Below are 16,586 nucleotides of genomic sequence, written 5' to 3' on the forward strand. Positions count from 1 at the left end.
GCAGAATCCTCCACGCTGCCAGGTTCAGAGCAGGTAGGTCAGGGTGGAGCACCTAAGAGTTGTTCTGCATGAGCAGGTATGGTAGATGGGGGAGGTGGTGAATGTCTGATGACAGGTTGTGGAGAACTGCGAACCAGGGTTGCCTCAGCCACCAAGGGGCTATAACGATGGCATTGGGTTTGTCCTGTTGCAGGTGGACCACTACTTTGTGGAGGAGCAGAAATGGTGAGAACAGGGTCTTGAGCCAACAACCGATGAACATGTCTCCCTGGGAGTGTTTGCCATCTCCTGTGCAGGAGCAATAGTGTTTGCACTTCCGATTCTTGCGGGAAGCAAACAGGTTGAGAGTTGGTTCGCCCCAATGCCTGCAAAGAAGGAGGAAAATTGACTGGACCAATTCCTATTTGTGAGCTTGTGAGTCCGTCCAGCTGAGGTCTGCCAGGTCATTGTCTTGGCTGGCTATGTGTAGAGCTATGAGGCAGATGTGATGTGACAGGCACCATTCCCTTGTTTAAGGATGTAGTACATGGCCATAGTACTGTCAGTGACAATCTGTACCATTTTGCCAATTAGGAGGTTTCTGAAGGCCTTACATGCATTTATCACTGCTAGTAACTCTTAATTCATTTATGTGGAGTGACTTTTCTTTGTGAGACCATTTGGCATGGATCTTGAAGGATTTGCAGTGTGCCCCCCCAGCCTGTAAGGCTGGCTTTGGTCGTGATCTGTATTCGAGAACATGGCTGTTGGAATGGTCATCCTATTGACAGGTTTGGAGGAAAACAGCACCATCCAAGTTGGGAGACGAGTTCTGGGGTGACCCTCAGAAGAGTATGTGGAGGATCTGTTAGTGGTTGAAAAGGGCAAGAAACCATGACTGAAAAGATCTCATTTTTAGATGTACATGTTATACAACAGGTGTCATAGATGCCATGGTGCCTAGAACATGTTGAACAGTTAAGGCGGGTACCATAGCATGAGGGATGAAATTCTGAAGCAGAGTCACCAAATTATGTTGCTATCTGCAGGGAGAAATGCATGGGCTTGTGTAGAGTCTATGAGTGCACCTATGTATTGGACAATTTTTGTAGGTTTCAATTTCGACTTTTGTACATTTGACAACAAAACCGAGATCACAAAGGGAAGAGAAAGTGAAGTGCATGTCTCGTTGTGCTTTGTGGCAGGAGAGAGCTACAAGAAGCCAATTGTCGATGTAGGAGAAAATGAGAATTTTTTTGAAGCCTGAGGTAAGCTGCTACTGGGACCATACACTTGGTGAAGATTCTGAGAGCTATTGCAAGGCCAAAAGGAAGCCTTTTGGATTGATAAGCCTGAGGTCCGAGTTGGAACCGAAGAAACTGTCTATGGGAAGGATGTATGGAAATGTGGAAATATGTGTCTCGCAGATCTATGACTGTGAATCAGTCATTTTTTCTGAGTAGAGGAAGGACTGATTTGAGGTTAACCATATGAAATTTGGTGGTGATATTGGTTGAGCTCCCTGAGGTCTAAGATGGGGTGGATACCACCATTCTTTTGGGGGACAGTGAAATAACAGAAGATAAATGTGTTGAGGGTCATCAATCAGTAAAGGAGTCGACCGAGTGTCCATAGACCAAGATGGATATCGAGGTTCATTGATATCAGAGCCCATATCTCTGGTGTAATACTGCTGTCGTACCAGGTAGAGTGACCGATTGAGCACTGTTGGCAGATTGTCTAGGAGAGCACTGATCGGGGCAAATGGCTACCTGATGAGAGTGCTGAACGCGGGTTGAAGCCGCACACGATGATGGAACACTCGCCTCATATGAATGCTGCGCTTGATGGTGCACCAGAAGTCACGGTGGTCAGCCTGGTGCCACCGAGTAGGGCGCAGTATCCGGCTGTGGTTCAGATTCCACTCTATCTGGCAAAGCAACTATGGAAGGGTTGCTGGAGGCAACGGACTGTTGGAGGCTAGGAGGAGAAGATGTAAGACGATCCACTTGTTCATCCCATTCAAGTGATTGAGAACACAATTGATGGGATGGGAGTCCATCATCGGAGAGTGAACCAACAGAAATTAGCTCACAGGACTCCAGGAGCTGTTGGGGAATGACTGTGGGTGTCTTAGATTTGTGTTATTTAGTCCTCTTAGGTGGTGATGATTCTGAAGCCGAAGAGGCTTCAGTGGACAGTTGTCGTTTCGTGGAGGACTTTGATGTTGAGGGTTTCAACCTCAAATATTTAGCTTTGTGTCCCCTAGGGGTCTTTGACTAAGTTGATGGGGCACCTGAGTGTGATTGCATGCCTGAGGGACGTTGTTTTGAAGATTCCAAAATGGCTTTTTCCATAGCCTTAGCTTGAGAGGTGGTTTTGCAAGCAGGCTGAGCCATGAGTTTTGATGGTTAGAGGGACTGCTCCCAAAGATGGAGCTTAAGCCTGGAAAGGTGGGAGCAGAGGACTCCGCATTTAAAGTTTTTCCAATGAGGGCAGGAGGAGGTTTGGTGTGCCTCACCCAAGCAAAAGAGACACTTAGTGTGGCCATCAGAAAGTGGTATTTTATTATCACAGACTACGCAGTGTTTAAACTTGTCCAAAGGGGCCATGAATAGAGGAAAAACACAGTTTAGAAAAATTATGCAGGATTGGGGGGTGCTTCAACCAAAGGCTGAACAAAATGAAGGAAAAGAAGAAAACGTTCATATATACAGTAGGATTTAACAACAATAATAAACTATATAAAAAGAAAAGGAATCAGGAGTAAGACTCTTTCAAACTCACAGAAGCAAGAAGTATGAGGCTCTTAATGTGGCAGTTGAAAGAAACTGAAGGGAGAGTCTTGGCGGCAAGGTATACAAGGGGGAGGGGTTTATTCTAATAATTTTTTTGCTACCGCAGAAGCTTTAGAATCTTCCGATGAGGCTCCACACAAGCGTGGATCACCTTCACAGAGGCCACAAAGTAGTAGTACAGGTTTCGCTATGCAAAGAAAAGTACTTAAAACTTTTAAATATGCAATCAGATCCAATACCAGTAGTTTACACACATATTTTGAGAAATACTGGATTTGCACATGCATAAATATGTTGAAGAGAGACCTCAGACTCTCTTAAGTCACTCACAAGACACAATGAAAGTCAAACAAATCATAAAAATCTGTTCTTCACATAATAATATAATATAATTTATTGTCATTGTAAGTATATACACAGTATACCAATACAACGAAATTCACATAAACAGTACATTTCTTAATTGACAGACCTAAGAAGCATTTCCAACCAAATAACTGTTTTATTTCTGCTTACATGTGTATACATATAATGGATTACAGTGTGAAAGAGCAGCATTATTTTCCTGCATTAAAATACTCTGAAACACGGCATACTGCCTACTAGCCACTAGGTTGGTGAAGAAAGGTGAAGGATATGCAGTAACTCATTCTTTAAGCTGAGAGAGAGGTCCTATTAAAAATTAATTCTTGAACTAACTCAAAAGAAAGTGACCTCAAAAATCAAGATGTCTCTGGAACTTTTTAAAAAGTCTCCCTGACACTTTTTTAACTTAAAACTTTTTAAAAAAACTAATAAAGAGGCAGTTTTCTCAGGCTATTGTGGCCCATAAAGTACAATTTACTCTTTGTACATGAACCAGAGTGTTCGATTAGGAATCCATTTTATAATAGGTGTGCAGCTATAAGGTCAGCACATGTAGTTGATGCAATAATACTCAAAATGTGTACTGGGTATGATATACAGTGGTGCCCCGCATAGCGACGATAATCAGTGCAGCCAAAATCATCGCTATACAGATTTGTCGCTATGCGAAATAAAAAGCCCATAGGAATGAATTAAAACCTGTTTAATGCGTTCCTATGGGCAAAAAAGTGGGGTTACTTACCTGTAACCATGGTCCTTCGAGTGGTCATTTTGTGAATTCACACATAAAAGGTTAAGTCAGCGCCAGTGTTGGTCCCCTTCGGAACGTTCTAGAGCTCTGCAAATAGAAACATAGTTTAAGATTTCCTACACTGCACATGCTCCACCCGCCCAATCCTCAGTTCCATTTTTCCGCCACCACTGTGAAGGATGAGCTATGCATACACAGTGCCGGAAAGTGGGGAGGTCAGGCGGGATTGTGTGAATTCACAGAATGACCACTCAAAGAACCATGGTTACAGGTAAGTAACCCCACTTTCTTCATCGTGGTCTTCTGTGAATGCACACATAAAGGGTGACTGGTAAGCTAACTCACCGGAAGGAGGGCCGTCACTGAAAGGCGGATGCCAAAACAGCTCTTCCAAAACTGGTCTCCCTCTTGGCTCTCAGGTCCAATCTGTAATGGGTGACAAAGGTGGAAGCCTGAGACCAGGTGCCAGTTCGACAGATATCGGAGAGATCAACGCCACGTGGAAGGGCTGTGGAAGAAGCGACTGCTCTTGTGGAGTGGGCACGTAAGCCCTCAGGAGGCGATTGACGCTGAACCTCATATGCTAGGGAGATGGTGGAGACAAGCCAACGCAAAAGTGACGAAGGAGATGCCGGAAGACCTTTCTTTGGACCAGCAAAACAAAGAAACAGCTTAGGAGAGGATCAGAACTCTTTAGTCCTTGAAACATAAAAAGCCAAGGCTCGCTTAACATCCAGCGTGTGGAGCATGCGCTTGGTAGTAGAGGTAAGTTTCGGAAACAGAGTAGGTACAATGAGAGGCTGATTCAAATGAAAATCTGACACCACCTTGGGAAGAAAGGAGACATCGGTGTGTAACACCACTTTGTCCAGGAAAAATTGCAAGAAGCGTTGATCCACCCGGAGCGCAGCAAGCTTGCTGGCCCTGCGGGCAGAAGTAATGGCCACTAAAAACAAAATGTTGAAAGATAGCAACTTTAGATCACATGTCACCAATGGTTCAAATGGAGGCCGCATCAAAGACTGCAGTACAAGATGGAGAGACCACTGCGGCACAATCCATCATATAGGAGGTCGGAGGTGTATAAGTCCTTTAAGGAATGCCTTGAGCGTAGGATGTGAGAATAAATGAGAGGCAGGCGACCCCTGAGGCTGAAAGGAAACTATAGCTGCAATATAAACCTTTAGAGTAGAAACAGATAGCTTGAATTCAAAAAGGTAACGTAAAAACAGTAACAAAGTAGAAAGGTCAACTGGACAAGAAGGGAGACCTCAAGATTCAGTAAATTTGAGAAAACTTCTCCACTTGTACTTATAAAGCAAAGATGTGGAGTCCTTCCGAGATTTATCCAATACTTCTTTTATCTCAGGAACTCCACGCTGCAAGATGAAGCGTCTGCAGATCGGGATGGAAGATGTTGCCTGCATCTTGAGTTAGAAGGGCCGGAAAGGTCGGGAGTATCACCGAGTCCACCGCCATCTATGTCAGAGTGGGGAACAAGGACTGTTGAGGCCAGAGGGGGACCACAAGAATCGCGTCTGCTGATTCCTGCTGAAGCTTCACCAGGGTCCTTTGTACTAGAGGGAAAGGGGGAAAGAGGTAAATTAGGTCCATCAACCACAAAATCATGAAGGCGTCTCCCATCGAGTGAAGACCCCGACCCACTCTGAAGGCGTAGCGAGAACATTTCTTGTTGAATTGAGTGGCAAAAACGTCCATTGTGGGCATGCCCCAACGACGACAAAGATTGTGAAAAACTTGTGAGTTCAATTCCCATTCGTGCATCTGGGCATTGCGGCAGCTGAGCTCGTCCGCCAGAGCATTGTCCTCCGTGGCAACATGGATGGCTACCGGAAAAATATGATGACGGTAGCACCATTCCCAGAGTGTCACTGTTAGAAACAGAAGGGAGTGAGAGTGCGTTCCCCCCTGCTTGTTTATGTAGTACATGACCGTGGTGTTGTCCGTGACTATTTGAACACTATGACCACGCTCTAGAGGAAGAAAAGCCTTCAACGCCTTGATGACGGCTAGAATTTCGAGGTGTTTGATATGAAAATCCCGTTCTTGGGGAGACCATAGGGCATGGACGCGATGAGAGCCGCAGTGTGCACCCCAACCTGTGGGACTGGCATCCGTGGTGACTAGGGCAGTTAACTGAAGAGGTCGGAAGGGACGTCCCACTTGAAGGTGGGGAACAAACGTCCACCACTGTAACTGTTGTGCTAGTTCTGATGTAACTCGGAGGCGCCGCTCCTGGTGGTGCTTCAGAGGATTGAAGAGAGCTAGCAGCCATACCTGCAGGGACCTGAGCTTGAGCCGGGCATGAGCCAAGCCGGGTGTTGTCGAGGCCATCAAGCCGAGCAGGTGTTGGGCATGTAGAGCAGTGACAGTCTTCCCTGCCCTGAATTTTCGCACAGCACGTAGGATCTTCTTTATGTGCTCTCGGGGAAGAAATATGCGTCCTTTGGTGGCATCCAATGTAGCACCTATGTAGTCCACAGTTTGTGAGGGGACGAGGTGGGACTTCTTGTAATTTATTTGGAGGCCTAAGTTCCGAAGCACATGGAGAGTGAATTTCGTGTGTTTCAGGGCCCTGCTTCTGGAGGGTGCAACAACCAGCCAATGGTCAATGTAAGGGAAGACACGAACTCCGTGGAGTCGCAGGTAAGCAGCTACCGGAGCCATGCACTTTGTAAACGACCTGGGCGCTGTCGCAAGGCCAAACAGGAGAGCCAGGAACTGATAGATGGTGTCCTGAAAAATGGACCTGAGGAACTTGCGATGATTGGGATGAATCGTAACGTGAAAATATGCATCCTTTAGGTCTATGACCACGAACCAGTCACCGAGCTTTAGAAATGGATGATGGATTCTAAGATCACCATGCGGAATCTGCGAGGACGAAGGTAAGTATTTTGTGTTCTTAGGTCCATGATGGGTCTTATACCTCCTCCTTTTTTGGGAACGGTGAAATATCTTGAATAAAAGCCGTTTGAAATGTCTCTTTTGGGCACTTTTTGAATGGCACATTTTTTTCAGAAGGGAATGCACCTCCTCTTCTAAAGCAGGGTCGAATGATGTGTATTCTACGTGACCTAAAGGAGGATATTCGATAAATTCCAGCTGGTAGCCGGAACAAACGAACCCATGAATCGGTGGTGATGGTGGACCAGTTTGGGTAAAACGGTTGAAGTCTTGTGACGGGAGCCGAGTTTAGAAGAGGATTCGGCGAGTCAAAGGTACTGTTTATGCTTCTTAGCAGGGGTCTTATAGGACTGTCGACGTTAAGACGACTGGCTGCGGTAGGTAGAAGACTGCGTCTTAAACTGTCTGAACGGCTGTGACTGACTAAACTGGTTAGAAGGCTTTTTCCACTGATACTTGCAGAACTTAGGTTGAGGCTGAATGTAGTATGATTTAGCTGTCTTTTTTGCCTTATGTAACTCTTCCAGGTGACTATCCGTCTTTTCACTAAACAGACCGGAGGCATCAAAGGGCAGATCTTCAACCTTAGTTTTCACATCATCGAGGATATTAGCCGATCAAAGCCACGCGTGCCTGCGGAGGGTAACCGAAGATACAAGAATTCGAGCTGCAGCATTGACCGAGTGTCGCGTAGCAATCCTCTGATGTTTTGAGACAGTCTGGGCTTCTTCAAAAGTATTGAGGTAGCCCTGTTTGACATCATCAGGCAACAGCTGTAGACCTGGAAGAATTTTAAGCCACAACTGCTTCTGGTAAGCTCCTAAGGCAGTCTGGTAATTAGCTACGCGGAGAATGAAACAAATTAGAGAATAAATCCGTCTGCCTATCATCTCTAGTTTCTTGCCTTCTTTGTTAGTAAGTATGACATGGGCCCTCCCAGAGGGTTTCGTACAACTAGTATCAACAATCAGAGAGTTGGGGATGGGGTGTTTTAAGAGGAATTTCGCATCATCCCCAATGATCTTATACATGTTCTCTGTACACACCTGGGTAGTGGAGGTGAGGCCGAATGATGGCCCCAGAGTTCCTGTATGATCTTCAGTAGAGCAGGTAGGTATGATAGACTAGGGGGTGGGGTACACTCCTTAGTAATATCCCCAAATATGAGATCCTCCTCCGGAGGTGCTGGCTCATCCACACGAAGCTTCAAGGTTTTTGCTAATCTGGATAACATTTGGGAGTAAGATGAGAAGTCTTCAGAGGGGGAAGAGTCATGAGGGTCCCCAGTATCTGACTCAACTGTCTCCCCCACTGGTAAGTCATCAGACTTAGGGTGTTAAGGCAACTCACCTTCTGAATCAGATGGTTGAGAAGAGAAAGGTGTCTCTTCATCCGCCGATACTTCACACGTTCTTTTACGGCGTGGATGGTCAACGTCAACGGTGGGTGGAGGGGCCAGGCACTGAGGAGGCGGCGCCTCAGTACTGTAAGTACAGGCGGTGGAAGAGTGGGCGGTTCACTAGGTTTGAGTGGAAGAGGAACCGGGTGCGGATGCTTATTTATTTATTTATTTATTTATTTATTTATTTATTTATTTATTTATTTATTTATTTAATTTTATTTAATTTTATTTTATTTTATTTTATTTATTTTATTTATACCCCGCCTATCTGGCCCACCGGACCACTCTAGGCGGCTTCCAAATATAAAATCAAATAATAAAACATAGACAAATACATAATAATCAAACAAGAACAGCAGTAAAAATAAAAAGGAAAAGTAAGAAAAAATCAAGAGTTGGCTGGAGGGAAGGCCTGAATAAACAGCCATGTTTTTAATTGGGTTTTAAAGGTGCCCAGCGTGGGGGCCGCGCAAATCGCCGGAGGGAGATTGTTCCAGAGGCGAGGAGCCACCACCGAGAAGGCCCGGTTTCGTGTCTTCTCCTTCCGGGCCTCTCTCGACATCAGGCTCCTCAGCCTCACCCCCTGAGTTGCGCGTGTGATCCGGGTAGACCTTGGTGGGAGGAGGCGTTCCGCCAAATATCAACGTCAATGCTTATGGGGGGGTGGACCCCGACGATGATGAAGAAAGGTAGACGTATTTGACACGTCGATGTCGCCGATGTTGATCCGACGACGTCGAAGAGGAGGTAGAAGACCGGCATCTGCGGCGTCGCTTATGCCTCCTATGTCTTGAATTAGACGATGTAGAATCTTCTGATGTGGAACGGTGTCGCCAATGTCGATCCTTGCTTTCCTTACGGGCAGATCAACGTCGATCGTCAGAAACATGCTTTTTCTTCTCCTTTTTCTTCGCTGGAGGTGAACTCGCTCGCGAAGGGGTCAGAGAAACAGAAGGAGCCAAAGACACCTGCCCGGATGATACAGGGCTAAGAGGGGCTGAACCTGCGCTTGCAGTCACTAGGGCAAGCTGACTTGGCGTAGGTGACGGAGCGCCAAGGGGTAATATTGTCTCTTTTTTTTTTTTTAATTTGATTTTTAAAACTATTGGGTGATGGGGAAGGAATACAAAAGGCAAAGGGCAGTGGGGGGGGTGGAAAAAGGGTTTTGAGAATAAGAACACATCAAATGCATAATCATTCAATCTTACATATCAAGTATATACACATCTAATCTATTCATGTTCCAATAAAGATTCATCTTTCTTCTTCTTTTTCTTCTTCTTCTTCTTCTTTTGACTATTTTGTCTATATATTAACCTCTTTAGCTTTCGGCTTATACATGTAATACAGCTTAAATCTATGTTATTCCCACGGCATCAGAACACCAGGGCCATTTGTGAAATATATCCCCTCTTTCACCCTCCTTTTTTCTTGAGAATGCACTCAGCAGACCCAAAATAATATAAATCCTGCTCTCTCCTCCCCTTTCCTCCCTGTACTTGTTTTGTTTCTGCGACTCTTTTTCCTTCCATATTTTAAAAGGGGAAACAATATCATTCAAAGTTTGCTTTTCAGCCTCAATCGCTACATCTCTTACTGGGTGGTCCTCCATCCCTTGTATATTATCTGATATCTTCATCAATACAGCCGGTTCTGAAATCTCTTTTTGGTGTAATTTAACCTCTGCTACCTTCCCTCCCCTAGAGCCTCCAATCACGTCTTCCATCTGGTCAATATAATAATTTACCTGCATAAATTTTTGCAACAATGACATCTGAAAAGAAGTTTTCCAGTCTAGCCACCGATCAGTATTTTTCTCAGGGGGAGGTTCCATTTTCCACTATTTTCACTTAATATGCCCTCACCCCTTTATCCCAGTACACATCCAATATTTCTAATATTTCACCTTACCACTATATCATATTAGCAATAAGATAGCAGGTACATTCAAGTAGGAGATGGAATCTAAAACATAGATCTCTCAAGTGTCTTTGTAGTCGCTAGTATCTTCAGACCGGTTGCTTCTCTTTTTTTCCCCTTCTTTTCTCTTCTCCAAGTTTGTTTTAACCTTCACCCGGCAAGACTCTATTATTAGAATGTCATTTGTCAAGATCTCAGTTCAGTTCAAACCACATAGCCCCCAGTTCACAGCTCTTCCTTTTACTTCCGACGGCTTCTTCTCCTCCCCCGAACAGGGAGATCCAGCAGAGTCCCGGCAGTATATTGTTCACGGAAAGCAGAGTCCCACCCAGTCCAAAAATATATAACCACAGAGGCAGAGGAATCCAGAGTGAACAGTTTGCAGCAGAAATTATTTTTTCAAGGCCCGTCAGTTGGTTCTTCAAGAGTTATTTTTCCTCCTTTAATGGAGACACGAGCTATTTCTGCCTGGCTGTTCCTTTCGAAATAACCCGACCTCAGCTTGGATAAAGCTGGAATGCTAAGAATGCCGCTCCTTATCTCATTTGGTCATAAATTTGCACACAATCACTTGTTCTTCATTTAATGAGGTTTTTCATAGAACAAGGGCTTCCACTTACTTTGATGTATACTTTCGCCGTGCTTCTGTTTTCTTATTCTCGGCGAACGGAGCTGTCTTTGGCTAGTTGCCAAGAATGGCGCCCATCTTCATCTGTGCTGATGTGAATTTCCAGAAGAAAGACGAATCGGGTTGCTGCCCAATCTTCTAACTTCTGTAGCTCACAAGCTGCTGCAGAAGAGTCTCTCCTGACTCTTCCTTGCCCCCCCCATTTCTGGAAGGGTCCCAGACCGAAGTGGTTCTAGCTTCCCCCGGGGAGCTATTCCCGAGAGCTGCTAGCTTCACCAAGACGAAGCTCCTCCTCCGGGTAATATTGTCTCTGATTGCCTGGGAGGAATGGCATGAGGTGCCTCCGATATGGAGTTCTTATCTCCCGGTGAGTCCTCTAAAATCGGCGATGGCACAGAGGACAAAGTAGATGGCAGGTGCTGGGTGGAAAATTTGTTCACGGCAGGTTGTTTAGTCTTAGGCTGCTTTAGAGGTTTAACCAGGGCAGCTTTGGTCGATGAGGTTTTCTTAGCCACCTTTTTAGCCGGTTTAGGAGCAGGTAGTTCAGAAGGAGTAAGCTCAGACGAGGGAGTTGCCATCAGCTTGGGGGTTGGAAGAAGCAGACAGAATTTCCATAAAAGAAGGTTTAGAGGAGGATAAAGCCGATCCCCACAAATGAAGTTTCAGTCTTTGCTGCCTTGCTTTCAGAGCCGCATTAGTGAAGGCTTTGCAATGTTTGCAGTTCTGGGGCGAGTGGGATTCTCCCAAACAGAACAAACAAGTGTCGTGCATGTCGTGGTAGGGGATTTTAGCTGAACACATGACACAACGGCTAAAGGGCCCAGACGGTGGAGGGGGCATAGGCAGGAGCCCGGGGGCCGGGACAGGCCAGTAAAAAGGGTGGGAAAATCAATAACTCATGGAGGGAGTCGAAAAAACAACCCCAAGGCACCGCAACAAGTCCGCAAGGCAGTAGGCAACATCCAGGAACGCGCCGAGGTAAAAAATCCAGAAAAATACAAGCCAAAATGGCGAATAAAGCACAGCTAGAGCGAAAAGGAACCACTTCGCACAGCGGAGAAATGGAACTGAGGATAGGGCGGGCGGAGCATGCGCAGTGTAGGTAATCTTAAACTATGTTTCTGTTTGCAGAGCTCTAGAACGTTCCGAAGGGGACCGACGCTGGCGCTGACTTAACCCTTTATGTGTGCATTCACAGAAGACCACAATGAAGAAACTCATCTTAATGTGAAAATCCTCCATACGGCCGCCATTTTCGCTGCCTAGTAAGGAATCTGGGCAAAAACACAGCGGGCAGCCATTTTATTTACTCAGCAGCCATTTTGGAAGTGCTGATCAGCTGTTGGAAAAACATCGCTATGCGAAAATCAGTAAGCGAAACAGCTTACCGATCATTGCAAAGCAATTTGTTTCCATTTAAAGCATCGCAATGCGATCGCTTTTGCGATCACAAAAACTTAATCGCTATGCGGATTTGTCGTTAAACAGGGCACCCGTTAAGCGAGGCACCACTGTAGTGCCTAAAAGATCAGTTGATTCACACTATATAAGAGCCGCACGCTATATAGTGGAATATGGAGCTTTGTATGGAGAGTTACTGCACAAAGTGCTGTCTGTTTATTTTACAAATAAGTGTATCGTTTAGTCTGTTGTACATAACTCTGCTGTACATATTTTGTAAATACACTACTGGAAAGGAATCTCTGTGAGTCTCTTTACTGTTGACCTGGAAGACTGCCTTGTCTCGGACCCATCTCCACACCCCAAAAATTCCTGACAGGTTTTACTGCTTAACTTCCTTCTAAATCTTCGGTTTGCCCATGATCATCTTCAGCACCCATCTGGAGCAAGACTCTGATAAGGGAGCTCAAGATTATTTTAGTTGGGATATGATATATATTTGAATTCAACAAGACCGCTGGTAGATTCAGAAATTTCTCCAAAGAACCCAACAAAATTGTGCACCAGAAATACTTCAAACACTTACTCATTTCCTTTTTCCCCCATTAGTTTTTCAGCCTTCTTTGCCTTTTTAAGCAATTTTTCCTGTTTTCTTTTTTCATTTGCATGGCTGTTTTCTAAGGAATTGCATGTTCTTTCAGTCCGTTGTGCAGTTTGTGTAAGGCTAAATGTAACAACTGACAGTTAGGTATACTTATTTATTTAATACGCCACCTTTCTCTCAGAATTGGGACCCAATGTAGCTTACAATATAGTTTTTAAAAATAATATAATTAAAATACAGTCATGTACAAATCTTAAAATGGAATTTAGTTCATATGATTAAAACAACATTAACATGCTTTAAAATCTATTGAAATACTATCAATAATTTACCTAAAAAGGGAGGGAAACCCAGCAAATCAGCTATAACCCTACAGTTAGAACACATGCCTGAATAAAGAGGATTTGGCCTCAAGGCAGAAGGGCAGCAGGAAGGAGACAAATAAAAAAAAGCAGGAATGTCTCGCATAAAATGTATTCAATGTTGTGTGGCATAATTTTGAAATTATCCCCAAGGCTAAATTCAACAATAGGAACACAAAATAAAAGGAGTTAGTAACCTCTTTTTTTTAATGTTGCCTTTCTTCCTTTGTTTTATAAAAGTAAATGCTGTCTTTCTACTTCAGACAGATAACTTAATGCCTGACTTGCTGTATCTAAATGTACTTTTAGATGATAAAAACATTCCAAACAAGGTGTGTTATACTTACTCATTTAGATCTCTCGGTTTTTCAACCTCTTGACCTTTTTTGATTAGCCGTTCTTTTTCAGAACCTTGGATTTGCCTGGTCCTTTGCTTCTTTTCTAAGAAAGTGCAGACATCTTCAGCCATTTTTTCCACTCTTTTAGTGTCAAACCTTTGAAATGAGTTGTTCAAATGATGGTTAGGTAAAGGTAAAGGTTCCCCTTGACATTTAGTCCAGTCATGTCCTACTCTAGGGCGTGGTGCTCATCCCCATCTCCAAGCCATAGAGCCAGCGTTTGTCTGTAGATAGTTTCCATGGTCACAAGGCCAGCGCAACTAGACACGGATCGCCATTACCTTCCCACCATGGTGGTACCTATTTATCTACTTGCATTTACATGTTATTGAACTGCTAGGTTGGCAGGAACTGGGGCAAACGATGGCAGCTTATGTGGATTCTATCTTACAACGGCTGGTCTTCTGACCTTGCAGCACAGAGGCTTCTGCGATTTAACCCGCAGCGCCACCACATCCCTGTGCAAATGATGGTTACTTATTGCTGATTAGATGCTATCTAATTTTCTCAAGACAACTTATCACTCCTAAACTTCAAAGTAGCTAATTACTAATTACTTGTAATTAATTTCTCTTTGCAATAAACTAAGGCACAATTGAGTCAAATTACAATTGCAATACAAGTTACATAATGATTGTAGGGAACCGAATACTTGATTGTCTTGTTGTACAATTGTAACTGTTTTAGGGTATGGCCACATTACTGCTACATGTCATACATCACAGGTCAGTGATGTATTTTACTTTTTTTAAGCTAACGAAAAAATTAAATTACTTTTAAAAATGATAACTGATTACTCAAAAAGTATCCTTCTATGATCTTGATCAGACTAGAATATAGGTAAAGGTAAAGGTTCCCCTTGACAATTTTTGTCCAGTCGTGTTCGACTCTAGGGGGCGGTGCTCATCCCCATTTCCAGGCCATAGAGCCAGCGTTTGTCCGAAGACAATCTTCTGTGGTCACATGGCCAGTGCGACCTAGACATGGAACGCTGTTACTTTCTCACCGAGGTGGTCCCTATTTATCTACTTGCATTTGCATGCTTTCAAACAGCTAGGTTGGCGGGAGCTGGGACAAGCGACGGGCACTCACTCCATTGCATGGATTCAATCTTACGACTGCTTGGTCTTCTGACCCTGCAGCACAGGCTTCTGTGGTTTAGCTCGCAGCGCCACCACTAGAATATAGTCTGGCATATCTGATGTTCCCTCTTTAATGTATCCTACATCTAACAAGGATCCACAGTGCTAGACTAGAGTGTGACTTTGACACTGACAGAGAAATCAATGATAAAAGAAACATAGGCAATTGCTGACATATTCTCCGTAGTATTCATCTCATCAGCCAGTGATCAAATGTAGCTCCTGACTGGAGCAGGGCCCAGGAGAAGGAGGGGGAAAGAGTGGTTACTTACCTGTAACTATGGTTCTTCTAGTGTTCCTCTGTGAATCCACACAAATGGGTACAAACTGCGCTTGTGGGGATCCTTGGAATATTCTAGAGCTTTTTTTAAAAAGGAGAAACATTAGTAGTACGTTGCCCCATACCACACATGCTCCGCCCGCCCAAACCTCAGTTCCCAAGTCCGCCGTCATCAGAGCTCTAATGCTAGGACAAAGAGTGACGGACAGTGGGGAGGTCAGGTGGGATGTGTGGATTCACAGAGGACCACTAGAAGAACCATAGTTACAGGTAAGTAACGACTCTTTCTTCTATGTGACCTCTGTGAATCCACACAAATGGGTGACTAACAAGCTCACTTACCAGAAGGCAGGCCTTCACTCCATAAAAGATGTAAGCATAGCTCTCCCAAAATTAGCTTCCTTCTTGGCCCTAAGGTCCAATCTATAATGGGTCACAAAGGTTAGCGGAGTGGACCACGTGGCTGCTTTGCAAATATCAGAGATGTCAACCTCTTGCATCATGGCCATTGAAGTTGCCACAGACCTGGTGGAATGTGCCTTTAACGCCTCTGAAGGGATTTTACCTGATAGTTCATAGGCTAGAGTAACTGTAGATACAATCCACCTCGAAATACACTGAGTTGCAGGTGACCCCTTGTGAGAACCATGGAAGCAAACAAATAAATGGGGAGAGGTGCGAAAATCCTTAGTCTTTGATGTTTAAAAGGCCAAAGCACGGTGAAAATCCAATGAGTGGAGCATGCGCTCAACATCTACAGAAGGGTTAGGAAACAACATGGGCAGAGTTAAGGGTTGGTTAACATGAAAATCTGCAATAACTTTTGGAAAGAAGGAGATATCTGGGTACATAACCACCTTGTCCTGGAAAAATTGAAAGTAAAGCGAATCAGACCAAAGAGCAGCCAACTCGCTTGCTCTTCTAACAGAAGTTATGGCTGCTAGAAACAGAGTCTTAAACGAGAGGAGGAGGAGCTCAGAGGAAGCCATGGGCTCTAAGGGTGGGGATGTAAGAGTTTGGAGTACTACACATAAGGACTACTGAGGCATAGGAGGACAAATAGGAAGACACATATTTTGCAAACCCTTTAAAAACATCTTTAAAGTGGGATTCGAAAACAATCGGGAGGATTCAGACCCAAGTGGTTGGTAAGGAAAAATGGCAGAGATGTAAACTTTAAGTGTAGAGAAGGCTAAGCCCTGGTCAAACAAGTAACGCAGGTTACTGCGTTACTTCTTTGACCAGGGTATCAAGGGATATAGGTATAGCCAGTAAATTCCATGACCCAGTAAACTTTATGAAGTTGGACCACTTGTATGCATACAAGAGTTTCATGGAGGGCTTCTTAGCCTTGTCCAAAACTTCTCTGATCATGGGAGAAGCCTCCAGACCATCAGATGCAAAAAAAAACCACCTATGACCAAAAGGCAGATTTTGCCTGCATCTTGTGGGAGTCTGATGTATTCTGACGCCATCATCTTGAGAGTGGTAAACCATGGTTGCCGAGGCCATCATGGTGCAATCAGAATGGCACTGGCGTGAACTTGACAAATTCTTTGAATTAATGGTATGGAGGGAAATACGTAAAGAAGACAGTCCACCCACTCCACCATGAAGGCATCCCCGA

General features: G+C 44.4%; 1 protein-coding gene across 2 annotated transcripts in view; it reads right to left on the reverse strand.

The window, feature by feature from the left end:
* Positions 1-16,586, reverse strand: part of LOC110085372 (putative ATP-dependent RNA helicase DDX60) — a 133,018-nt gene that overhangs the window by 42,218 nt on the left and 74,214 nt on the right. For both annotated transcript variants that reach the window (XM_020805478.3, XM_020805476.3), the window contains 2 exons: positions 13,487-13,633; positions 12,760-12,897 (listed from right to left, as the gene is read on the reverse strand). In XM_020805478.3, the coding sequence (XP_020661137.3) occupies positions 12,760-12,897; positions 13,487-13,633 (285 nt within the window). The remainder of the gene's footprint in view (positions 1-12,759; positions 12,898-13,486; positions 13,634-16,586) is intronic.

The sequence above is a fragment of the Pogona vitticeps genome, chromosome 5 (genome assembly GCF_051106095.1).
Source record: "Pogona vitticeps strain Pit_001003342236 chromosome 5, PviZW2.1, whole genome shotgun sequence".
Lineage (NCBI taxonomy): Eukaryota > Metazoa > Chordata > Lepidosauria > Squamata > Agamidae > Pogona > Pogona vitticeps.